At 40.3% G+C, this 27,577-nt stretch overlaps 1 protein-coding gene across 3 annotated transcripts in view; it reads right to left on the bottom strand.

Moving 5' to 3' along the window:
- Positions 1–27,577, bottom strand: part of myo1b (myosin IB) — a 275,282-nt gene that overhangs the window by 78,031 nt on the left and 169,674 nt on the right. For all 3 annotated transcript variants that reach the window (XM_043692880.2, XM_043692882.2, XM_043692884.2), the window contains exons 8-13: positions 26,152–26,250; positions 14,381–14,484; positions 8,733–8,880; positions 7,686–7,804; positions 6,416–6,502; positions 4,857–4,922 (exon numbers count right to left, since the gene is read on the bottom strand). In XM_043692880.2, coding sequence (XP_043548815.2) covers positions 4,857–4,922; positions 6,416–6,502; positions 7,686–7,804; positions 8,733–8,880; positions 14,381–14,484; positions 26,152–26,250 — 623 coding nt within the window. The remainder of the gene's footprint in view (positions 1–4,856; positions 4,923–6,415; positions 6,503–7,685; positions 7,805–8,732; positions 8,881–14,380; positions 14,485–26,151; positions 26,251–27,577) is intronic.

Genomic DNA, 27,577 nt, shown 5'->3' with positions numbered 1-27,577 from the left:
AAGCTATTATGTAGGATACATAATGAAGTGCGATAAATGTAAAATATAATGGAAACTCACAAATCAGTAGCTCCAGATTGTGAAAGTTGTAAAGAACCCTCAAAAGTAAGAGTTTTAAGGGCCACAATGATGATTTTTTTTATTAATAATTAAACTGAACATCTGAAACACTTTCAAGTAATATCTGAAAAAGAAAGCTTAGGATTTCAGTTGTAGACTTAAATCCTAAAGTCTTAATCTTTCTTTTCCAGCTACGCACTCTTTGGTTGCCTCATGCTTTCAAAAATTTGCTGTTTTTATTCCAGATTGCAACTAGGTTTTAAAAATTCAATTCTAGTATTGCTAATTGTTAACCACAGGCGGCAAAGGAATTGTAAACTGCTTCCAAAAAGCAAAGTCACTCATCACTTAAAACCCACAATGTATTCAATTGCTGAATATGGTATCATATATATCATCAAATTACATCCTGATCAGTAGGTTCACCTACTATTGAGTTTCCTGCTGTGCACTGTCTTCTGTACACCACAAAGGCTTCCAAGATTCTTAAATGTCTTCAGGATAACGTCTGCATTTTTGTATGAGGTTTTCTCATAAAGAGATATTTCTTCAACTACAATTGTTCACACTAAGCAGCAAAACAGTATCCCAGCTTTCAACAGTTGGGACATGATTGAATGTGGCAGCTGATTTAAGAAGTTTAAACTTACTGCTATAGCTAAGGGCAGGATTGGAAAATTATTTTCTATTTAGGGAAATGGAATATGTATTTCATGGTATACTTCATTTTGCATATTTCTTCACCAACTCCAATGCTTAAAAATTTAATATCACATTGTCCACTTCGCAATTCAACCATAACTATTTTTGCAATGTTCTTGTTCAAAGCTGAAATATAAACCTTAGTTGTTAATAATTTAATCTAGAATTTAGAAAGTTTTCACTGATGCAAAATTAGAAACTAAACTTATGTCATTAGTAGGAAAGACTTCAGTCTTGTTCAGGAATAGGTTTAAAGTATTTTGGGATTTTTCTGGTCCCTTTCCTTCAAAAACAAAGTATCACCTAATTCTTATTTTTCAAACTACTTTGTACTGAGCAGCAGCCATATCAGTGCTTTCGGCTTCCGAATCACAACCTTTTTGCAGCTGGCTACAATTGGAAGCAAACTTACCAAAATTCATTAGGGTTTATGGTCAAAATGAGAATTCACAGATACTGCCTCAGCTCATTGAAACAACTTAACATTCAGTTACAGCCAAGTGATCCAAGATCCAATGAACAGGAGCAAGTGCCAATAGCACAGGCAATTGAATTTTTGATAACATTTGTCAATAAGCATGGTTTTTTGCACTCTCTTTTTCTTAAACATTTTGAAATGCCCAAAAAAATGTTGACTAAAAAACCCCACTGTGATAAGTAGGAGCAATCTGCGAACTAACATTTTCCACAGCCTGCGGTGCTCCAGTTCATTTGTGCTGATACATTTCTCTGCCTCCACTTTGCCTTATAGAGAGTGTTCACTTAATACACAACAATCAGGCCACACACATTCAGACAAACACATTGTTTCTTTCCCTCATGAAAAATATTAAACACAAAGCTTGGAATTCATCATGAGTCCAAATATCTGTCATTTATATTAAGATCCAATTATAACCCACTAAGTCTACTCTTATACATTACAACATTCCATTAATTCAAAGAAGAAAGCAATTCATTCTTAAAAATAATGCTGCACAGCATTGGGAAATAGGAATATATGCAAATTGATGAGCCTGAAGAACTAACTACACTTTAAGCAAAGACTGCACAGTTTTTGAAAAATCAAACCAAATGCTAAAATTCATCATCTTAAACTGCTTTGGCTGGAATGTAGGATGCCAGCAAGTCAAGATGAACACCTTGGCCATAGAGTATGTTTTACAAAAACACCTCTTGAAATATGCAATTCTGCAGTAACATTTCCATAATAAATCATTCAGTAGCTTTAGTAATTTAAAGGTGAATGATAACTTGTTGAATTGCTCAACCACTTCAGTTGTTGTCTAATAAAATTGCTGACAAACCAAATGCATGGCTATGACAGCACCACACAGGGTACGTGTACTAGGTTTAATGGAAATATCTGATAAATAGCTTAACATTTGAGGATTCTCAGTCTATACTCGATGGAGTTTAGTAAGATGAGCGGGGATTTAATTAAAACTTAGAAAATACTGAATGGCCAGGACAGAGTGGATGTTGGGAAGATGTTTCCATTGGTAAGAGAGACGAGGACCCAAGGGCACGGACTTAGAGTAAAGGGAAAACCTTTTATAACAGAGATAAGGAGAAATGTCTTCAGCCAGAGATTGGTGAATCTATGGAATTCACTGCCACAGAAGGCTGGGGAGGCCAGGTCATTGAGTATATTTAAGATGGAGATGGATAGGTTCTTGATTGTAAAGGGAATCAAGGGTTTCGGGGAGAAAACGGGAGAATGGAGATGAGAAACTTATCGGCCATGATTGAATAGTGGAGCAGCCTCAATGGGCTGAATGCCCTGATTTCTGCTCCAATGTCTTATGGTCTTATACTCGAAAGCTAAATGTGTTTTGTATGCATGGATTTACTTCACATCGACCATCATTGAGTAACTGAGATGGTAAAACAACCACACCAGTCAAAAAATAATCTTATATTCTGCTGTTTCTTTTATCTTACCGCCAAATAACATATCCTATATCAATACAGATATCTAGATCATATACCAAATGACGATGCCAGTTTATCAATTTTCCACTTACTAACAGAAATGCAATCAGGATCCCCAATTTTCCGCATGCACAGGATAGTTTTTAAATAGTGTAACATTGTGATGTACATTCTTCAGTAATTTTCAAAGTCGTCTCTAATACTGTATGTTGTTCTTTTCTCATAAAACAGTGCAGATTGGATACAACAATATCAAGCCTAACCCCCGCCCATAAACACAGTTGGACAGTGGCTCAGTGGTAACCACTGTGTTGAGTTTGCACGTTCTCCTTGCCAGTGAACATTTCCTCTGGGTGTTCTGATTTCCTCCCTTAGTCCAAAGATGTGCAGGGTAGGAGGATCAGCCAATCTAAGTTACCATAGCGTCCACAGTGTGTTGGCTAGGTGGGTTGGCCATGGAAAATGCAGTGTCACAGGGTTAGGTTAAGGGGCTGGTTTTGGGTGGGACGCTCTTCGGAGTGTCAGTGCAGGCTCGACGGGCTGCATACCCTCTTTCTGCACTGTAGAGGTCTATGGTTCCAATAATACCTCCACACCACTCCCCAATATTCCCCTATTACCAGCACCACCCCACTCCTGCTAGTGACCATTGTTGCAATAAGATAAAAACCTCTCATAAGCAATAATTCAAATCTGCAATTGTAAAGACTGGAGACGAAGGGATTATATCACGTTAAGTAATATCTATCACATATTAAATTCTGCCTCAATTAATCTTAAACCTTTAACCTTTATATATTTCATATAGGAACAAGAGTAGACTATTCAGCACCTCAAGCCTGCTGTCATTTAATCAGACTATGTCTGATCAGACCCTAATTCGGCATACATTGACTCCTTATCCATCAGTAACCTCACAAACAAAAATGTATTGCTCTGAGTTTCGAAATTTTCAATTCCTCTCAGCTCAGTAGAATTTTGTGGGAAAAGAGTTGCAGATTTTAACTACATTTTTACATGAAGTAGTGTCTCCTGAAATCACCTGTAATAACCTTGCTCTAATCTTGATTTCCACCCCCTTGCTTTGGACTCTTGGTCTTCCCCATTAATACCTTTAGTCATCTTAAAACACCTCACTCTTTAACCTACTATACTTGGAAATATAAGTCGAGGATAGGCATTCCATCCTTAATTTGGATCTTTTAACTCTAGTGTCACTCTGGATGAATCTGTATTGTACTTTTGCTGAAGCCAATGGAAGCTTTATAATCTAATGTACTCTCTCCATCAGTGTTTATTAATAACTAAGTTTGAGGGGTGATTTATTGATCTGACATTCCAGGTGGGACCTGACGGTCTCATGACCACATGCCAAACATTACTCATTGTTAGATGCACTGAATCACACAAGTACATTCACTATCCCCTCAAAACTAAAGAAAATGTGTGAAACCACATGAATTAAATACTTCAACATAATTTTCTTTCCTCACTCCTAAAGTCCTAGTGCAACTTTAGATTTTAATAACCATAAATGCAAACTGTAAATATCATATGAAAAAGTAATTTATAATTAAGATAAAATGTAGCATTGTTGCTAATTCTGTGCAAATGATGCAGAAGTTGATTTAGAAAAGTAACAATAGAAGAAAACATGAATTGCTGGAAAACTTATTGATTGATTTATCTTAAATTCAGGCAGCTCCGTTGAAGTCTAAACTTTCTGACATGTACTGTGTTAAATGTTATGAATTATCTTTAAAATCCCAATTTCCATTTCCTTCTGTCAGGTATACATCAAATTTCAAAGATGCTGTTGACTTTGTTAGTACCCTGTGCACTAACCAAGATGAACAAACAGCCTAGTCTCAGGCCTCTACATGATAAACGAGTCACTTGCAAGTGACCATTCATAGGTCAAACTAATATCAAAATACTTTCAATGGGTTCTGACCCATAAACAAATAAGTTGACTTTAAATGGTGCAGTCATTCTCAATATGTACACTGTCAGTGCTGATATGGAGCACCACAATATAGCACACTGAGCTGAGACTTGCAATAATCAAATCCTTTTCAAAAGTGAACCAATTCCTGTAAAAGTAAGAGAAAAAGGTTCAAAATCAATTTTTTAAAAAAGTCAGAAACTTTACAACTTACTTCAAAAATTTCAAAACCATAAATGTCTAACACTCCCATCACCTTCTTCCTCACTTTGCTTTGCGCCTGTAGAAAAAAGCAAAAGTTCAAAAAATAAATATAAACACATCTGAGAGAGCTTGTTAATATTTCCCATGCACATACAAATGAACGGCTATGGTTTCCTTTTTCTAATCATGCAAAATTTGCTAAACTCATACCATATACTGGCGGTAAAGATTCGCCTGCCCAGAGCTTACATTATTAACTTGAAGAAATGTTTTGAATAAGGGAATGGACACAAAACTATCTTAAAGTTTTGTTGAGTAGATCTTCATTTTGCCAGTCTGTATTTTCCCACTCTCCACTTCCCTACTGTCCCCTGCAGACACAGATAATGTTACCTTTTTAATGCTTTTGAGTGTAACACCTGGAAATGACAGTTCTCAAAAACTGGGGTCCACAGAGACTGATTGGGTCTCCAAAATAGTTAGGCAAACAAGCAGCACATGCATAGTGGGGCTTAGTGAGAATCAATGTTGACCACTTTGCATGTGGTACAGAGAAGGGTGCCACTGAGAGTAGCAAAACAAATTGGCTGATAGACCTGCATTTACTGAGGCCAGCAACATGCATCAGATATGTCCACCTTTGTTCTAGCGAGAGTACTTAATAAACACATTTAATTACACTTTAATTCAAGAAAGCAGCCCAAAATATAAATTCTGCCAGCTATTATGATTACCATAAGTAACCTGGGTCAAAATCCTGGAATTCCCTCTAATGGCATTGTGAGTCAACTCACAGCAGGTGGACTGCAGCGGTTCAAGAAGGCGACTCACCATCACCTTCTCAAGGGCAACAGGGATGGACAATAAATGCTGGCCAGCCAGTAATGCCCACATCCCACAAATGAATAAATGTTTCAAAATTAATAAGTTAGATGGGAGCAATCCATTATTTGGATTCCATATTTTTAAAAACATTATTGAATCAAAACTTTTCGATAGCCACTGTTCTAGAGGACTGCAATAGAGAAATGGTGAAAGCTGTGGTAGAATAGAATAACTAACTCATTACCACAAATACACAAGGGTGTAAGTTAACATTGAAAACATTCTCAGTCATCAACTTCCATTAAAAAGTGTTTTTCAATGAAATTAAACATTTTTGTCCACATTAATAAGAGATTATACACTAAACAGCAGTCAATGCACCCCACTTAAGACGTAAATACATTTTCACATGGCTCATAACTACAACTTTCAGTGGAGAGATCTCTCATTCCTGTGATAACTCAACACTCAGCTTATCATAAAAGACTGATTTTACAGAGCACCAGCTCTGAGCTGTTCAAACAAAACAGACATTTGAGGCATTTCAGTTGATTCAGGAAAAAGATATCCATAAATGGAAAATTACACTGAGACCATGGGGCCTTTCCATCATCCATGCTCCTTTATGATAATGATTAACTTGGATAAAATTTCACAACAGCTGTTCATATCATACAGAGGGCCATTTGGTCGATCATATTCTTGGGTACCAACACATAGGCATCAGTGAACTCCACACAGTACCTTAATGCTCTCATTGATTCTGTTCACAAGCCAAGTGAACAAACGATTATAAAGGTTTTTAGCCAAGGCATCACGTGCATAATAAGCCTGAAATAGAGTGAATAAAACAATGAGATAAGTATGACTTGGAGGTACCGATGTAGGATGGGGGGTGGACAAAGTTAAAAATCACACAACACAAACGTTATTGTCCAACAAGTTTATTTGGAAGCACTAGCTTTCAGAGTGCCGCCCCTTCATCAGGTGGTTGTGGAGGAGCAGCGCTCTGAAAGCTAGTGCTTCCAAATAAACCTGTTGGACTACAACCTGGTGTTGAATGAGATAAGTGGTATTTACAAACAAAGATGGACTCTTTTCTGATCAGCTCTGTGATGCAGCAGAGCTGATAGCTTTTTTTCAACCTCTGTTACAACAAATATGGTGCATTATCTTTTTTTTGACTTATCCAATAGTTTCCTGGATGACCTCAATCCTATATATTCTGTAAACAGATTACCCAAACTTCTGTTACTTGTGTTCTATTCACGCTAAGTCTCACTTTAGCCATCACTGGTGTCCTTGTCAACTTACAATGTCACCCAAAAGTCTCAAGTCAAAAAACACATCTTTATGCCTTTGCTTACTTCTGTAACTTGCTTTAATCCTACAACTCAGTCAGAATTCTCCACTGTCTGACTCTACTTTAAAAGTACATCTGCCTTCCTTCACAACTCAATTGGGAGCAGTGCCCTTATCCTTTGTGGGCAGCACGGTGGCACAGTGGTTAGCAGTGCTGCCTCACAGCGCCAGAGACCTGGGTTCAATTCCCGCCTCAGGCGACTGACTGTGTGGAGTTTGCACATTCTCCCAGTGTCTGCGTGGGTTTCCTCCGCGTGCTCCGGTTTCCTCCCACAGTCAGGTGAATTGGCTATGCTAAATTGCCCGTAGTGTTAGGTGAAGGGGTAAATGTAGGGGTATGGGTGGGTTGCACTTCGGCAGGTCAATGTGGACTTGTTGGACTGAAGGGCCTGTTTCCACACTAAGTAATCTAATCTAATCTAATCTAATATCCAACTGGGGTCTATATTCTGCTACAGAACCTCTTTACAACTTACTATTTGAGAAAGATTTCTTCGTATTTCTTTCTTTGCCTTGGACTGACTGAGCTTCTATTTTTATTTTCTATGTTAAAAAGATACTTTATATATGCAAGTTACAAAAACACACAAAAAAAACCAAGTGTAGCTATGCTCCTGTCATGGTGCATATTGTAAGCTTTTGGCACACTTACCTGGGCCACATTTAAGGTTGTTGAAACTTTCTCTTGTTTTGCCTCCACAGTTCGGAAACTAAAGGCTCTTTCCAGTACAGCCTGATCTTGGCCCAGTAGCTCACAGATCTCTTTCAGCTCTGCAAATATAACATGCAACAGAAACGGAAGAATTGCTGGGACAAGAAATTCAAAAGCTGAAGGTTAACTACCTAATTTTACCAAGCAACCTCTACTGAGTGTTCAAATATCCCATGTTAAGAAAATTTTTCCTAATCTTAATGTCTTAATGTTTTCTTCTTTTAGGTTGCTACAATGTTGAAGTGGATCCCTGTTCCACACCCAAAATTTTGGACCAATTCTTGGTTATTTTCTTATTTGTTTTTTGTGACAATGATCCCATTAAACATCATCACAGGTCAAATCGGCCCCACCAACTGGGGGAGGGAATCTGCTATCTACAGTTCTCCATAGCTCTTGTCAATGCTAATTCATGACGACCCAATTAGACATTGAGATGCCTCTGTCCAAAGAATTTGGCTAAATACTGTTTCCTCTTCATTGCAATGTGGTCCTCATTCTCACTGTTGAGCACCAAATTGACAAAACTCAGGCAAGAACAGGCAAATTCAAAAGACAGTCGAGATTAGATTTAATTAACTAAACTTTCCAACTCTATGCCTGGAGTGGAAGCCCTCCCACTGCGGCAGGTTTGGTGGTGGCCAGTGCATTTCACCAGGTTGTAAGGAGGCAGATAGGGATCCCATCAAATTGCCACCTTTACTATAATTATGTCTGTGGTGGTGAGGCTGTTTGAGGCTCCCTGCTGCCAATTGAAACTTTTTAGAGGTCAATTAATAACCATTTAAGGATCTCAAACTGCCACCATTGATTGGCAGACGATGTAGTGATCATCCTGAAAAGAGATATCACAAAGACCCTGCTACCTTTATCCCAGTTTTGAGAAGGAGCTTTCACTTTAACAATTGTCATGATACTGAAAAAGATATAAAAGCTGGCACAAACAACTCATATCAAAATTTGGGAGCTGGGCTCAATTTCTCCTACCATTTTTGTCTTGGATTCGGCTCTCATCTAAGCCGTTTACTCGAGACTCTGGCTTGAATTCAATGTTTCCCAGCTTTAACACTGCAGCCACCACTTCCAGCACCAACTCAACTTCATCGTCCATGAAACCAACAATCTGCATGGCATTCTGCAGGAGGGGGAAAAAACACAGACTCAAAAGGAATGTGGAAGAAGCAGGGCTTCAACTGCCATTTTTCAGCCTTATGATGAACATTAGAAAGCATTCTCTCACACCTGTAATTACATAGGAAATGGTTCTTTGCAACAGGCCTTATTGGAGTTAGTCACAATGTTTGTAATTCCCTGCAATTTACTGTACCAGAACAGATGTAAAAATTAGCTGATCTCTTGGGACTAATGCAATCTTTATATTTAACTTCCAGATGTTGACTTTCCTGCCTATTTAAAATGATCCAATAATGCCTGGTGAGAACAAATTTGCTGTGCACCTGGTAACACAGCTTCCTGCTGCTCGTCAGGCAAAGTATAAATTAATACACTTTTGGACATCAAAAGGTCATATGCAACCAACAGAGAAGGAATGAAAAGGGCACGGATCCCTGGCAGCACTCCTATCCTTTATCCTATTGCTGCATGTCAGAAGCATTATCTTGTAACATTTTGTGATTTTAAAAAGACTTATCAAGTAGAACTGCTGTTTTACCTATTGGAAAATAAACGCAGCACCATATCATTAAACTATCTGAGCAATCCATTGTCCTAGCACTATAAACGCCTCATTCAGAAGGATATAATCATTACAATCAATATTTTGAATTTCAAGAGTCATAGAGATGTGCAGCATGGAAACAGACCCTTCGGTCCAACCTGTCCATGCCGACCAGATATCCCAACCCAATCTAGTCCCACCTGCCAGCACCTCGCCCATAAAAGGAACCACAATACGACATGCGGCAATATTAATGTGATATGCAATCACTTTTTGAAGGAATTTCATCTTGTCGGTGACTAGCAGCAATCGATAAAGTTTCCATGCCCACCTCAGGAAAGGCCTGCTCTGAAAGGCCTGGGTTGGGTGACCAGTGCTATTTGACATCAGGCCAGCCGATGCTGGAAAACCTGCAAATGCTGTCACAAGACAGCCGCAACATGACCTCTCAACTCCTGTACTCAATACACTGACCAATATAGGAAAGCATGCCAAACACCTTATCCACTATCCTATCTACCTGTGACCCCACTTTCAAGGAGCTATGAACCTGTACTCCAAGGTCTCTTTGTTTGGCAACACTCCCTAGGACCTGACCATTATGTGCATAAGTCCTGCTAAGATTTGCTTTCCCAAAATGCAGCACCTCACATTTATCTGAATTAAACTCCATCTGCCACTTCTAAGCCCATTGACCCATCTGATCATGATCCTGTTGCAATCTGAGATAACCTTCTTCACTGTCCACCACACCTCCAATTTTGGTTGGTTAGGCCACTGTTGGAATATTGTGTGCAATTCTGGTCTCCTTCCTATTGGAAAAATATTATGAAACTTGAAAGGGTTCAGAAAAGATTTACAAGGATGTTGCCAGCGTTGGAGGATTTGAGCTAAAGGGAGAAGCTGAACAGGCTGGGGCTGTTTTCCCTGGGGCATCGGAGGCTGAAGAATGACCTTATATAGGTTTGCAAAATTATGAGGGGCATGGATAGGATAAATAGACAAAGTCTTTTCCCTGGGGTTGAGGAGTCCAGAACTAGAGGGCATAGGTTTAGGGCGAGAGGGGAAAGATATAAAAGAGACCTAAGGGGTAACTTTTCCACATAGATGGTGGTACATGTATGGAATGAGCTGCCAGAGGAAGTGGTGGAGGTTGGTACAATTGCAACATTTAAGAGGCATTTGGATGGGTATATGAATAGGAAAGGTTTGGAGGGATATGGGCGAGGTGCTGGCAGGTGCGACTAAATTGGGTTGGGATATCTGGTCAGCATGGACAGGTTGGACCGACGGGTCTGTTTCCATGCTGTACATTTCTATAACTAAGACTGTAGTACGCCTATTTTAAAATAAAGAGAGGCCCTACAGCCCTCACTGTTTACACTCCAACTTAAGCAGCACCCCCATTTCCCAGGCCCACCATGGCAGACTTTAGTGGTCAAGTGCAGCGGATATCTTTCTGCATTATGCAGAACACCATGACATGCTACTATTCATGTTCAGCTCTGGCAGATTAATGGACTGACACCAATTTGTTATGGCTGTTCCTCTGTAGGTCCCAACAGTGAGTTTGGGACAAAATCACTGTAACTTGCCCCATCTTCAATCCAACAGGTCTTGCAATCAATATTGCATAAACCAGTAATCTCCATTACTACTAATAAAACCGTCACTATGTACCAGCATCAGTAATCTGCAACTCCCAAAAGGAACCTGCTAATAAAATAATTGCAAGTTTTTTAAAGTAGAAGTCTAATATGAAAGAAGGAACATGGAGAATGGGGAAATACCATTAAAGAATACTCTGAACATAGAGGCTGATGAGAACATTTGAGCACAGTACTGTTAAAATTCAGAGGCTGTAGTACTATATATTAAAGCTGATAATAAACACAAGTGCAAGAAAAAAACGCAAAATTAAAATTGCCAGAGAAATCTCTCGGGGGCACATTATAAAGCAGTTGAACTTTGCATGAAACTCTCAGTTCTGGTTAGGCAACAATTATACCCTTTACGTATTGAAATCCCGTCAAATTATGCAACATAAATTCTCATTCTGTACAGGATATTTTTTGAAGTCAGTGGGCTGTGGCAAAAGGGATTTCATAATTTGCTAAATTCTGAATATTGTTAAATCTGCAGGATTAAGAAGAAAGAGCAGGCAAGTCGGTCTGACTAATTAGATAGGTTACCCGCTGCTGAATGAAAAACAATTCAGCAACTGCAAATTAGTAAATGCAAGTTGACTGTAAACACAAACAGGCAATTGAACACAACTCAACGCACAGCAACCCTAGCTGAAACTGGGAAACTTCCATGAATTTTGTTGCGGAATTGTATCCCCTTCCACAGATACTGCCGAAATCTACTGTGTATTTCCAGCATTTTCTGATTTCATTTCTTTTCCTGTACTGTATCTAACAGAGGTGATCTTCTTCTAAGTGGTCTTACTTTATACCTGAGTTCTTACAAATATTATTCAAATGGTCTGAGCAGCTTAATGCCATTAAAATTACAAGGTGCATTGTCAGTTGCAATAAGTACAGACTGGGGAAAAGCTATGCACACGTTTCTTATAAAAAAACTTGTTGCTTTTCAGCTTCAGTAACTCAAAAGTTAAATTAACTAAATAGAAATCCAACACAAAACAAAAATACTAGCATGTGACCACATGATATCTGTGCTCTTTGCATTACAACATAGTTCCTTTGAACTATTAAGTTGCATGTGTAAAATTTCCAAACAGCCTCATTAGCAAAAGCAGCGAGAGTATAAGCTAGTTCAAATCAGCGTTGGTTACCCACTGCTGAGTGAAAAATAATTCAGCATCTGCAAATTAGTATATTTGAAGTAAATGCAAGTTCACTGTAACCACTCTGTCTCTACGATTGAGTTAGTTAATTATTTTTCTTTCCATTGCCTCATTCAGGAAATGATCTAAATGCATGCTTTTAAAGCAGCAGTGGAAATGTACCAAGTGACTTCGGGAAGGGCAGGAGGGTGCCGAGATGCATACGAAATAGGCTTACCTTTACCCATGGCAGAAGCTGTAAGGAACTGCCTGTGCCACAGCATTTTTCCCATTCACTGCCACAGCCCCATGATACCACATCATTCAGACCAACTCACTTGATTTAAACTAAAAGGTTATTCTTTGTTATGGAGAGGAACCAAATGTCACCCCACTCCCCCCATGTAAGTCAACCAACCAAGTGTTCAGTGGCCACAGCATTCTGTGCAGAAGAGAGAGAGACTGGACCACAAATATGGATTAAACGTTTGTCCACCACCCCTCTGTCCAACACCAAGACAGTAGTCCAACATCCTAAGGCAGAAAGAATGGACATCCTATCCACTGCTCATCCAACCATATTCTGAAGAGCCGGTTTATGCTCCATAAACTCAAAAAAATGTATTCAATCTAAAGGGGAGAGACAGACAAACACATACACACACACACACACACACACACACACACACTCAAGTCAGAGTGGGTGTCAGGTGCCATAAAAAGAGAGACAGAAAAAGAAAGGATTATGTCTTCCATTTAATTGTTTTGATTTTTAAGAACAGTTCTATTTCGAAGTTCAATTAACTACCCATCCTGTAACTCATTGATAATTATAGAAAACCATCAATGCCAATTTCTTACATCTATGAGAGTAACGTTCTAACATTGAACAAAATTAAAATGAAAAAAACATGCTGACGTATGTGCACCAACATCCAAAAATTTAGGAGAAAATGCACAGGGGATTAAATGCACTGAGTCAATTCCCTCAGCTCAGTGGCTGAAAGATGCAGTCCAAAACTCTCCAGGTATCGGGTCTCATGTCATTTCACAGAATCAGTTTTGTTTTTAATTTAAGCCCACTTGGAGTACAAGATTGGGCCACTGCTGGTATTACCATAACCTCCAATTAGAAGGGTTTTATAAAGATAACAATTTGAATGTAATAAATATATAAAGACTCTGAAGAGTGCAGATTGAAAGTGATGTGAATAAAGTAATTACGAAGGGGAAATTGTTTTCAATGAGGGAGCCTCCTATATATGCTTTGCAGATGGGAATGAGGGGTATGGGTGTGAATGCAGGCTCAAAGTGAGAGAAGTAACAATGGAGGGCAAGAAGCAGGGGTGAGGGGGAACATCAGGGGAGAACAGGGCAAGTTCTCCATATGGGCAGAGATTAGGATAACATTAGGAATGTGGGGGGTGGCGAGATAAAGGAGAGTGGAACGTTGGTGATCTGGGGTCACATCAGGGGTTTGGAGCAGTGATGGAATTGGAGTCTCACAACCACTATTCTTATACAATCCCTGAAGGTATTGATAGTTCCTTGCCCTGTTACATAACATTTGAACATTTCCCATCTTTCACCTGAAGAGAGAGAAAATAAAAATCGTTAGGCTAGAGGAAGTAGAGAGATAGAGGTGTGCAGATTTGTGAAAAAAGCAAAGGCACAGGGACAAAGACAAACAGCAAATTTACACATACCAGTGGCAGGCAATAAGAGTGTTAACTATGCGATGGAAAGACAGTCAAAGTCTTTACCCTCACCATCCATAGCTCCAGACTGCAACATGCATGTGAAGTGCAATAGAAGCAAATACAATGGATGCTGGAGAAATAAACATAAAAGTGCATTAAGCAAAGCACTGCCTGCTTATCTGCTCACATGCTGAGCATCTCCAGTATTTCTGCTTTGATATGAAAAGTGTAAAGTGCACAGCAGTTCAGACATCCAGAGTTAACTGTGATATACCATCAGCATTCAACAATTTACTGCAATGTTATGGCAAGTGACATCACTTAAATATACATGGTTGTATTGTTCTCAGAGTTTAGTTGAATCCTTCAGTGGGATTGCTGACTCCAGTGGAAGCATTACCTCATAAAATTTGGATAAGTCAACCAATAGGACTCTGGAATTTACCCACAGTCCCAAGCATCTTACTTTGACTGTTCTGAAATTGGCAGCATCATCAACACCATTCACTTTCGCTGAATCCAGGCCCAAATAGTTGTATTGATTGAATTCCCGTTCAAGCTTCAATTGTTCTGAAAGAGGAAAGTTAACATAAGATCAATAAAATACCCATGTTTCAAAGCATTTACATTACTGCAAAGTCTTTTATCTATTATTTCTAAAATACCAAACACCATCCTGATTTGGAACTATATCAGCATTCCTTCACTGCCGCTGGGTCAAAGTCTTGAAATCTCTCATTAACTGCACTATTGATGTATCCACACCACAGAGACTGCAGCAATTCGATGCAGCAGATCACTATGCTCTTCTTCATGGCAATTACAGAATGCTAATAAATACTGGCCTTGCCAGTAATGCTGAGAACACAGAATTTGGAAATCATACAGTCAACACCAGCAGCATCAAAAATAGTGTGTTTCTTTAGAAACTCATTTGGATTTGGGGTCACTGATCGCTAAAGAGACCTTGCACACCTTATGATTAAGGACTTTACTGTTACTTTCAAAAATCTACCAATGCAACAGAGGAACCTGACAGCTCTAGTGATAACATCCCTTATTGTGTGAACTGGCTACATAGAGCACAGAACAGCTGATCTTTTCTCCTACTCTAAGATAAAACTAACCTTACATACCCTTTACTTCACAATCATCCATGTGCCTATCCAAGTGTCGCTTAAATGTCTCATGTATCTGACTCTGCTACCACTGCTGGCAGTGCATTCCATACACCCACCACTCTCTGAGTAAAGAACCTACCTCTGACATCTCCCTTAAACCTTCCTCCAATCACCTTAAAATGATGCCCCCTCGTGACGGCCATTTCTGCCGTGGGAAAAAAAAAGTCTCTAGCTACCCACTCTATGCCTCTCGTCATCTTGTACACCTCTATCAAGTCATCTCTCATCCTTCTTCACTCCAATGGGAAAAGTCCTAGCTCCCTCAACCATTTTTCATAAGACATGCCCTCCAGTCTAGGCAGCATCCTGGTAAATCTCCTCTGCACCCTCTCTAAAGCTTCCACATCCTCCCCATAATGAGGTGCAGAAGTGAACACAATATTCCAAGTGTGGTGTAACCAGGGCTCTACAGAGCTGCAGCATAACCTTGCAGCTCTTAAATTCAATCCCCCTGCTAATGAAAGCCAACACAGCAAACGCCTTAACAACCCTATCAATTTGGGTGGCAATTTTGGGGATCTATGGACGTGGACACCAAGACCCCTCTGTTCCTCCACACTGCCAAGAAACCTGCCTTTAACTGCATTCAAATTCAACTTTCCAAAATGAATAACTTCACAATTTTCCAGGTTGAATTCCATTTGTCACTTCTCAGTCTAGCTCTGCATCCTGTCAATGTCCCAAAACAGCCCTCCAAACTATCCACATCTCCACCAACCTTTCTGTCACTGGCAAACTTACTAACCAACCCTTCCACTACTTTAATGATTTCTGAATTACAGCATGATGGAATCCAACATACTCTTACAAATCTCTGTATTAAACAAAGGCTGCTAATGACAGATCAGAGACCCTTCACAGTCACCTGGACTCAACTGAGTTTCAGGATTTCAGATAACAGCTACAGTGCCATTTTTTCCCAAGCAAGGGTTATTGATGATGATTCTGTAATTACTTCATTTAGACCCACCTTCTTGCTTTTTCACTTGTCTCACTAAAATCCCCTCAATGGTTTTGTCACTTAGTCTCCTCTGCTTCCCACTGTGTCATAGATGTTTGCTTCTGTTCTCCACCTCATCAACCTGCTGCTGTACTCGAAGAATCATCTGACTTTTCCCAGGTCTGTTGAGAGGTCATTGATCAGACTCGCTCACCATGTTGCTCTCTTAGATGCTGCCTGACCTGCTATATACTTCCAGCATTTTACGCCTATATTACATTGTATGGGATTTAACCTGGAGGTAATTACTTGGAAGCAAGTGTGCATGGAAGCTGAATGAGTGCATGTTTGAAGCTCCTTGGATAAATGATGAATCAGTTTGAATGGGAAATCAGGCCTTTATTGTAATTGGCATGGAGCTTCTCAATCTGCTCGTCTTTTTAAGTAATTGCCATGCAGACCTCTATTGCTGATTGCAAATAACAACAATTGGACAAGATTTCAGCCGGCTTCTTTTCTGATCCCCAACCCGCAGAATATTACCTAGGGATGGAGTAATTTAAATATTTAGAAATTGGAACAGCACTTTCCAAAACAAACAGGGACCAGTGGTGCCATCTAACAAATTTACAGACCTTCTAAAGATTTTTTGTTAATTGCAACAAACTGGTTCTCTTAGTCAAAACAAAGCTTATACTGTTCCAACTGTATTGCATCCTCATTTTGGAAGCGAGGAGCATGGTGATGGGATTTGTAAAGTCAATGCTGTTAATTGTACATTTGTGTTTAATTGTATACGGTGGGTGAATATTCACTGAAGATTCAGGTGTTCCTCTAAACAGGAACAAAATCTGGTGGCTGAGCTAGAAGGTGCAAGCTTGTAATGTGCATTACTGTAAATAAATGTCTGCAAATACGTGCAGAGATACGGTCCCAATTTTATCCTTCAACAACTGGTTTCAAAGTATTCAGCCAAGAAGCAGAGATTGGTTCATCAATGTTGAAAGCAAAAACATTTTTCAGAAATGAAACTAAAAATGAGGTTTTGAGTATAGGATAGTGATCCCTTGCTGCAACTTTACAGGGCATTGGGAATACCACACCTGGAGTGTCGCGTGCACTTTGGTGTCCTTGATGGAGGAAAGTTGTTCTGGCTTTGAGGGAGTGCAAAGAAAGTTTACCAGACTGATTCTTGGGATGGTGAGACTGACTAACTGGGCAAGTATGGATTGCAAAGAATATATTTAGTAGAGTTTACAAGGATTTGGGGGGTGGGGAAGAAGACAGAGAGATTCGGAGATCTCATAGAAACCTTCAAAATTCTAACTGGGTTACACAGGGTCCATGCAAAATGTTCTTGATGACCAAGAGTCCAGAACCAGGTGTTACCTGGACCGAGATGAGGGGAAATTTCTTCACCCAAAAATTGCAGTCAGCCTGTGGAGTTCTCTGCCACAGGAAGCTATTGAGACAAAAACATTGAAGACTTTCATGAAAGCTGCAGCTATAGTTCTTAGGACTAAACAGGATATGGGGAGAAAGTGGGAACAGTGTACTGTGTTGGATGATCAGCCATGATCACATTTAATTGTAGAGCAGGCTCAAAGGGCCAGGTGGTCTATTCCTGTTCCCTTTCCCTATGTTTTGAAAATTCTAATGGTCATCATTGGAAATGGGAGAAACGAAGTATAATTTTGCGAATATAAATAATCTCCAACATTCGGAATGATCATGACTAGTGGTTAAATAAAGTGGATATGTGATTGTGGGCTGCAACTTAAAGAGAAAGCAAGGTATAAACTTCTCAATTATTTTATTTCTTATAGAAAGCAACAAAGTAAACTATTTTGAGAGCTGTATGACCAGCTGGATAACAACAGAAGGTTTAGGTTTATAGCTGAAACCTACAAGAAATATTTTTTCATAAATGGCTGTGAAGTTTATTCAAATGTTAACAGATTCTGGAAAATAGGTAAATGTGTTCCTTTGAAGAATAGAACATGATCTTTAACAAATTAAATTAAGGACTGGCAACTTGTGAATCACAGGGTTAAGACCACAAGATGTCGAAGTAATAGGCCATTCAGCCCTTCAAGCCTACTCTGATGTTTAATGAGATCATAGCTAAACTGAAATCCCTCAATCCTGCCTTTTCCTTGTAACATTCGATTCCCTTACTGATTTAAGGGATTTACTGTCTCTCTCAGCCTGGAATATACTTAACTTCGATAGCCTTCTGCAGTAAAGAATTCTACAGATTCACTACTGAGAAGAAATCCATCCTGAGTTGTCTTAAATGTGCTATCCCTTATTGAGATTATGCCTCCAGCTCCTAGGCTCTCCTATAAAGTGAAGCAAACGTTCCACATGTATCCTGCCAGGTTCTGTAAGAATCTTGTATGTTTCAATAAGGTTGCTTCCCATATGAACTTTTGAGTTAGTGGATCGTGTTAAGATATCTCACATGGGCAGACTCCCGATTCAAACAGCAGTTTGCTTCGTGGAAAGGCAGGCCCTGCTGGATCAAATGTCTGTTGCCTGGAACAAAATTCCTGGGGAAACAAGCACTTCCTTTGGCCTTCCTGAGATAAAGGAGACTTTCCATGGTGACAAAAATTCAATGATTGCATAATTTTTAATCAGTCCAGATACCAGGCAGAGGTGCCAACAAAAAGACAGAATTAAAGACAGGCAGATTGAAGACAAACGCACCTTTAGAAAATCTGACTTTTATAGCATTTCAACAATAAGAAGTAAATGAATCTAAGGAATGTTCAACTCAACTCAGTTCTCCAGATGTGATTTGATATGCAAGGCACTGAATTGAAAAGAAAAAGTAGTAGGATTTTCCAAATCCCACGATCCACAGGAGTCTAAGGAGGACCACAATCATGTTGGTCATAAGAGGTTTAGACTGGTAATACAACATTCTAGTCTCTTTAAATTTTTTTAGATTAGATTAGATTACTTACAGTGTGGAAACAGGCCCTTCGGCCCAACAAGTCGACACCGACCCGCCGAAGCGCAACCCACCCATACCCCCACATTTACCCCTTTTAACCTAACACTATGGGCAATTTAGCATGGCCAATTCACCAGACCTGCACATCTTTGGACTGTGGGAGGAAACCGGAGCACCCGGAGGAAACCCACGCAGACATGGGGAGAATGTGCAAACTCCACACAGTCAGTCGCCTGAGTCGGGAATTGAACCCGGGTCTCTGGCGCTGTGAGGCAACAGTGCTAACCGCAATATTAGAGTGTGCTATCATCATCATCAATGTGGGGAAAGGCTGATTCAAATGTTATGCTGATGTATTGAAATGATGAGGATTGCACAAGATTAAACAGTGTGGAAGTGTTATTTGCTTTAGGTTTGGTGATGACAATACCTCAAGGCTCTTAAGGAGTGTTGACATATGCAAAAAAGCTGACATAAACCATAAAAATAAGAGCTGATGGAGTCTCTCAGGAGATAGCTATGCTGTTGAATAAGTTTTCCATGAAAAAATGCACAAATGATATCTGACATGGGTTATGATCAAATATAAATGGGAAATCAGGTCAATTTGCTGTTTATACAATCTGTACGTAATCATATCCTCTTAACAAAACTTCTCAGTGTTGGACAGGTAAATGGTGATAAATGGAAAGTACATAACAAATTGCTTAAAGTTACACAAAGTTTGCTAACCCTACTGGTCAAAGATTAAAAACTCTGCTGGTAGCTGTAAATGCGCTTGATCATGGGTAAATGGGGTTTATGGAGCAGATTGATTAGACTTGGAAAATCTGTTTTTAAAAAAAGTATCAGGGACTTCATGATGTCCTACTGTAAGCCTTCTATTGGCAAGTGACTAAAATGATAGTTACCATTGATCCAAAAGGTATGAGATTCAGTCATGGGATGTCACTGCCCAGGCCAGCATTTATTGTCCAAAGGGCAGTAAAGAGTCAACCACATCACTGTTGGTCTGGAGTCACATGCAAGGGCGGCAGATTTCTTTCCCTGAAGGACATTAGTCAAATAGATTTTTTTTCCCCCCAACAATCATCAATGGTTACTTAAGAACCACCACTGGTGGAGTTTTCCATTCCAGAATTTATTGAATTTCAATTTCAAGACCAGCCATGGTGCGATTCAGACCTTGGCCTGGGGTTCAGGACTGCTAGGGGTGACCTGACGGGAGTATATAAAACCATGACTGGTATGGATAGGGTGGATAGCCACAGTCTTTTTTCCCCCAGGTCAAATACTTGGGGGCATTGTTTTAAGGTGACTGGGGGGAGAGGTTTAAAGCAAGGCTTGTTTTTTTTATACAGAGTTTTGAAATACCCTCCACTTACCTGGTTGGGTGTAACATTCAAGAAACTCAATTCACAGGACACAGCAGCCCAACATAAATGACATCCCACCGTGATAAGTGTTCATTCCCTCCACCACGAGTGCACAGTGGCAATAGCGTATACCATCTGTGTAACTCAGCAACTCATTAAGATTTCTTTGAAAAGACATCCCATACCCAAAACCTTTACCATGTAAATTCAAAAGCAGCAAAGCCATAATTACACCATCTACAAATCCCGACATCTCCCCATTCACTCACCATCCTGATTTGAAGGTATATTACTGATCCTTCACTGTTGCTGTCACAGTCAAAATTATGCTACTCCACACTTAATAACACCTCTGGGTAACGCAAAGTCATATGGACTGTGTCAATTAATAAAAGTGGTTTACCACTACCTTCTCAAAAGGTAACTGAGGATGGGCAGTAAATGTTGGCCCTGTTCGTAACATCTACATCCCATGGCTAAATTAAAAAAAATAATAGACTTTTCTTTGTGAGATTTTAAATGGATTAGAGCAACAAAGATTTTAGTGATACTGATGCACATTAGAATGTGGCAGGACAAGCAGTTTAGGGCATTAAAAATGGCAATAACAATTCTGACTTTCTGCTAAGCAGTTATAATTTTTGAAGCTCTGTATAGATTGGGGACCACAAACACAACAGACTGCCTACAAGAAAATTCACTGGGGCACTGATCATAATGCTTCATCCATTTCAGTAGAACATCAGTGTCATGGTCTCCCTGATTTTCTAGTATACTGGAATACATATTGCAGTTTTATAATGCAATTAATGCAATGCTTGGTGTTTGTCTGCACTAAATGAAATTGTTTGTGCTCATGGACTAAACTATGTTTTTATCATTTTTAATTTGACTGTCTTTCCTAGTGTGATATGCAAATTAGATCAATTTGAATGCAGTTGCTAAGTTATTCATGTAAATTAGAAACAGGAACAATGACAGATTGAGTTCCAGAGAATCCATAACCTCCCTTCAGTTCAGAATTACTCTTCCAAGCAATATCTGTTGGCAATGGCTTAGCCTTTCTGAAGTTTTGTCTGCAAGCTCTGAGCAGCTTTTTGCATACAGCTTTGTTTCTTAGATATTTAAATGCACCACATCAGATATTTACTTGGATGTCAAATATTCCCCCTTCTGCATCCATGCATTACTGTTGTCAATTAAGGTGTTGTACAAATGATCCCCCAAGAGGACTAAACTCTGCCAATGAAGTCCATTGTTTTCTGAAGCAACACATATTATTTACTGAAACAAGTCCAAATAGTCAATACCCATAGGGTTTAACCTAAGACTACGATGCAACTAGGAGTCAATGGCCTGGTTTGTTTACTTTATCATCGTCTCCAAAGATTCATCCCATATTCTTTGTTTTTCAAATTATCATCTTCTCTCCACCATCACCAACTGCCCCACAAACACCCATCAATGCCTCAAAAATCAATTCCACAGGCCTTCATTGCAGTCAGATAAGTAACACTTGTCCTTTTTTAGCCTTACTAGAGCATCTCTCTTTTTACTACCTCAGTGATTCAGCCATCAACAGTGAGAGGTAGCAAACATTGTCACAACATCCTGATAAGTTAAAGCACCATCTGAAAATCACCCCTCAGAAGTCAAGAGGAGCATGGCTTCTTATGGCTTACTTTATGTACCAATTGTCGACATTAGATTTACCAAATTCAAGGCAAACCAAGACCAATGATTTTCTGAAATACCCCAACTGATAATGACCTTGTCATAAGATCACAAGTCTCTCCCATAGTTTCCCTCTTGAAGATGACTCTACGTTTTCCCATTTAAATGTCCTCCTGATCCAATTTTTTGTTGTTTTGTTAATTGTTACTATTACTTTCCTCCATCATCTTGTTTGCCAATTAAACTGTTCAGCCTTCTGGGCTCCCACAATACCTGCTTTTTATTACTCACCCCACTCCTGTCTCTAAACTTGATTAAAATCCATTGCATCTTCATCTTTTGAAATTCTGATGAAAGGTCATTGGGCTGAATTTTCCTATTTCTGAGGCAATGTTTTAATCGGATTTTGGAAGTTGGGGCAGGGGTGACGTTGACATGGCCAATGTTTCTCACACAGTTGTCTGTTCTTCTCACTGATTATGCATCCAGCCTGCCTGGATGGAATGGTGCGGAGAAGCAGAAGTGCATGCCTATGCTGGTACTTTGCAATGCTCACATCATTGACACCATAATTAAACCCAATTTCCACAGCACATCAGATGTTGGACTGTCCTTCACATGCTAGTGCTCCACGAATTCTACAAAGGACACAGAGAATGGCATGGTCACTCCTCAGTTCAATGACAGAAACAGTGGAAAGCAGGGGCTTCCATTCCTGTTGATCATAAAATAAACAAAGCCTCCAGACATTGCCAGCCTGGACAAAAGTAGCGAACTGGGTGACTGCAACATCTCAGGTGAAATGCAATGCACAGGTGAATGAACCTTTGCATTTTGCAGCTTCGCCCTGTCTACACACCCAGGACCACTATTAACTCTGCCACTACATGTGTGTCTCACTAATGCTCATGGACTACAGCTGTCACTGTTGTAGGCACTGCACTCACAGAAGGGCTCTCACTCAGCTTATTCTCCCAAACTATTAATCAGGCTTGTCCTCTGTGCTTACTGCTCACTAAATGGTGAAACCCATCATCTCTCCTGCATTACCTCTAATGGCTCTCACATCCACTTCCAGCAGCCTTAGTTCCTCGATTTGTTAAACTGGCCCATTGCCATCCTTACGTCTGTATAGCATTCCTACTGGCATATCTATAATCACTGGACAGGTCACACTGACCTGCAGGACAGACTGTAACTCACCCCTGGGACTGGAATCAGACAATCCTTTCCCGATTGTGTGGTAGTGTTCCATTTGATAAATTGTCTTTTTGTTAAAGAAGCACACAGAGTGTGTCTGTTGTGTAAGTTTCTGCCACATGCTATAGACATGACACTGATACAGCACTGCACAGCAAAATGTCCACTCTTTGACCATTCAATGCTCCGAACTCTGACAAACTGCTGCATTTCCCTACTTGCCAAGAAGCAATGCAAGCCTCAGAGATCAGCAGCTCCCAAGTCAGTAGAAAGTGAGTGCTAACGAAGTGAACAGTGCCATATGATGCACCATATGTAGATGAATGACATGCATGTGTGTCCCTATGCAGAAAGCAACCTTGCTGATGCATAAAAGGCTAAGGTGTCCCTGAGCTCCAAAGTGAAGCGTTCAAGGCCTGAAGAGATTTGTGCGTTGATTTAAACACAGCCACGGTGATCGAGTGAGGCTGGAAGTTTGACAATATCGACCTGCACGGGTGAAGACTAGAAGAGGCCATTGGCCATGCAACATGTAGAGATGCTGCTGTGAATTCCGGCTCAGAGAGGCAAGTGGTTAATTGCTTCCTCTAGGTGCGTGCTCTTGCACGTCAGGAATTGGCATCCTCTAGTTTTTCCCAAAGACGAGGACAATTGGAAGTTGTATACATTTTTAGCTAATAGGCCCCTTATAGCAATATGGTGTGGGCTGGAAAGCTTGGAGTGGACATTCCCTGCAGCATGGTGTGGGCTGGAAAACCTGGAGCAGGACTCTGGCAGTGGTATGTTGTAGCAACAGAGAAGGTAAAGGTCGACTTTCTTTAAGTTAACTTCCTTTATTTTATTCTGTGAATGGCGCTTATTTACGAACCATTGTACACACCTTTATATTTTATACTGAATGCACACGACAATAAAGGTTATTCTCAATAATGAAGATTTAAATACATGAAAAGGTAGTTGCCACTTATTGGCAAGACTTTGAACTCACCCTAAGGTTAAACCCTAAGGTGAAATCATAATTATTTTCTTCTTCTGATTTTTCTGGTTTCACCTTGTTTTCTCACCTTTGCAACCTGCTCAAGGCAGCAGATTTCCCCATTCAAATAGGTTTCTTTCTCCATAGATGCTGTCACCTTTGCTGACTATTTCCAGCATTTCCTGCTTTTACTTTTGATGTATAACATATGGGGACTCACCAGCTTAGACTAAATTGATTCAAGTGTCCTAGTGAAAAAAACTTTGTCTCTGGAGTGATTGCAAAGAGATCAGCCAAATGGACCTCATAGAATATGAGTTCCCTGATTGGGGCTGTTAACCTGGTTCAAATCAGGTACCCCTGGCTGACAGATAAGAACAGAAGTGTCAGACATCCTGTTCACTCTGAGTGGGGTCTGAGGGAGCCAAATTAGTGTCAAGGATTCTCCATGGGGTGACTTGGTGATGGGATACCAGCCTCGATGGACTTATTTCAGTCTCACTTTCTAGAGCAGAATGACCTTTTTTGTTGAGTTGAAATGTGAACCATCCCTCTCACATGAACTTGGATCACTCATCCACACTCAGTATTATACATCTCTTACAGGGTCAATTTAAATCATCCCTGACATATTACAAACCACTACCTCTTTTTCTGTCATTGCCTTGATGTGTTTGTCACCTGAAGAGGAGACATGATGGCACAGTGGTTAGCACTGCTGCCTTACAGCGCCAGAGACCTGGGTTCAATTCCCGCCTCAGGCGACTGACTGTGTGGAGTTTGCACATTCTCCCCGTGTCTGCGTGGGTTTCCTCCGAGTGCTCCGGTTTCCTCCCACAGTCAGAAAAATGTGCAGCTTAGGTGAACTCGTCATGCTAAATTCAGGGTAATGGGTCTGGGGGGTTGCACTTCGGCGGGTCGGTGTGGACTTGTTGGGCTGAAGGGCCTGTTTCCACATTGTAAGTAATCTAATCTAAAACAAAAATGAATTTCGGTCCAGATGCTCCGGTTGCAAGAGGAGAACTACTGTGCGTTACATGCTACCCGGATCAGAGGCAGAGGTGGAGGAACCGGACCTGGTGCTGAAAAGATCCAGGAGTAGCTACAAAAAAAAGGCCTATGGCCTTGGACTGTGGTGGGAACTACCCTTTCCTTTCTAACCTCTCAATATCCTGGATAGGAAGTGTTGGAAGGAAAGAAATGAACTCAATATTCTAGGCTCACATATGGACAAAAATGTGAATAGTGTGACAGAAAACTGCTCATGTAGTTCACCTCACCATGAGTCAATGCCTTGAAAATAAAAACAGAAGGTAATGTCCGATGGTCCTCTTTCTCTCTGGACAAGCATTTTGACCCACATATCTGACTTTCCCACAACATCCATTGTGAGACTGTCAAGAAAAATGGCCTGGAATTAAGTGGAGCTAATTATCTGAACTAGATAATCTTCCAGTCTGATGGCCCATACCCTAAATCATCAGGCACTTTTCACTCATCATTCATGTTCGCTAATCAACCTCGGCACCCAGACTAACAATGCCTTGATATGCTCTCATCTTTTACATTCAAACCCCTCAGGATTTCAGCCCTCCTCATTACTGTAATCTTCTCCAAACCTCAGATTTCTCCCTTTTTCCCATGCTGGCCTTCTGCTCACATGATTTTCATCAATCCACCAGTCATGGCTATGTCTTCAGCTGGCAAGACCTTAAGATCTGGAAATATTTCCATACACCTCTCAATTACAAAATCTTTGAGAAGTGCTTGGGACAAGTTTGCTATATTAAAGACATTATATAAATGAAAGCTGTTATCAAGGAAACAACTACATAAGGTGTTCTCTTAGTGTGATGTTACACACAGTATCGGTCTGAGTGCACAGACATTACATATCATGAAGATCCACTTGCAAAAACTGCACTTACTCAGTAAATCCTCAGAGCCTCCTGATAACAGCTGATAAAAGATGTGGAAATTCCGTTCACCTCTTGGCTGTTTGACAACACGTGACTTCTCCAGGAGATCTTTTAGAGGGCGAGAAAGGTTATTTTTTAAAAAATATGTTCAAATATTACAACATGTTTAAAATATATTTGGGTTATTGGTTTTAATGCAAAAGTAATAGAGCACCACAAATGCCGATCTGTCATGGAAACTGCTTTTTCTTTTTAAAAACAAGGTGCCATGAGAGACCTGGGATTAAACAAAGATTATTTCCACAGGAAGTTAGTCATTTATGACCCACTATGAACACAACGTACATACACATATGCTCCAGTTGACTATTAGGATGTAGCAAATGTGAAAGGAAACATTTGACAATCTTTCTAAATTGGAAACATGAGGATCCACAAAGATAGAGTGCTTTAAAGGATTTTTTTTGTTAAAAGTCCACCCATTGTCAATTGTACAGGTCATAGAGTCAGAGATGTACAGCATTGAAACAGACCCTTCGGGCCAACCCATCCATGCCGACCAGATATCCCAACCTAATCCAGTCCCACCTGCCAGCACCCGGCCCATATCTCTCCAAACCCTTCCTATTCATATACCCATCCAAATGCCTCTTAAATGTTGCAATTGTACCAGCCTCCACTACATCCTCTGCAGCTCATTCCATACACATACCACCCTCTGCGTGAAAAAGTTGCCCCTTAGGTCTTTTTTATATTTTGCCCCTCTCACCCGGGTTCAATTCCCGTCTCTGGCGACTCTCTGCGTGGATTTCCTCCGGGTGCTCCAGTTTCCTCCCACAATCCAAAAATGTGCGGGTTAGGTGAATTGGCCATGTTAAATTGCCCGTAGTGTTAGGTGAAGAGGTAAATGTAAGGGAATGGGTCTGGGTGGGTTGCGCTTCGGCGGGTCGGTGTGGACTTGTTGGGCTGAAGGGCCTGTTTCCACAATGTCAGTAATCTAAAATCTAAAGTAATCACCCTAAACCTATGCCCTTTAGTTCTGGACACCCAACCCCAGGTAAAAGACTTTGTCTATTTACCCTATCCATGCCCCTCAATTTTGCAAACCTCTATAAGGTCACCCCTCAGCCTCCGACACTCCAGGGAAAACAGCCCCAGCCTGTTCAGCCTCTTCCTATAGCTCAGATCCTCCAACCCTGGCAACATCCTTGTAAATCTTTTCTGAACCCTTTCAAGTTTCACAACATCTTCCCGATAGGAAGGAGACCAGAATTGCGTGCAATATTCCAACAGTGGCCTAACCAATGTCCTGTACAGCTGCAACATGACCTCACAACTCCTGTACTCAATACTCTGACCAATAAAGGAAAGCATAACAAACGCCTTCTTCACTATCCTATCTACTGCAACTCCACTTTCAAGGAGCTATGAACCT

This window comes from Chiloscyllium plagiosum, unplaced genomic scaffold (assembly GCF_037043375.1).
Source record: "Chiloscyllium plagiosum isolate Xiang-an unplaced genomic scaffold, Cpla_swu_hap1 HiC_scaffold_7, whole genome shotgun sequence".
NCBI classification, from domain to species: Eukaryota; Metazoa; Chordata; class Chondrichthyes; order Orectolobiformes; family Hemiscylliidae; genus Chiloscyllium; species Chiloscyllium plagiosum.
The sequence above is the reverse complement of the archived record's forward strand: the minus strand, read 5'-3'. Positions and strand labels throughout refer to the sequence as shown.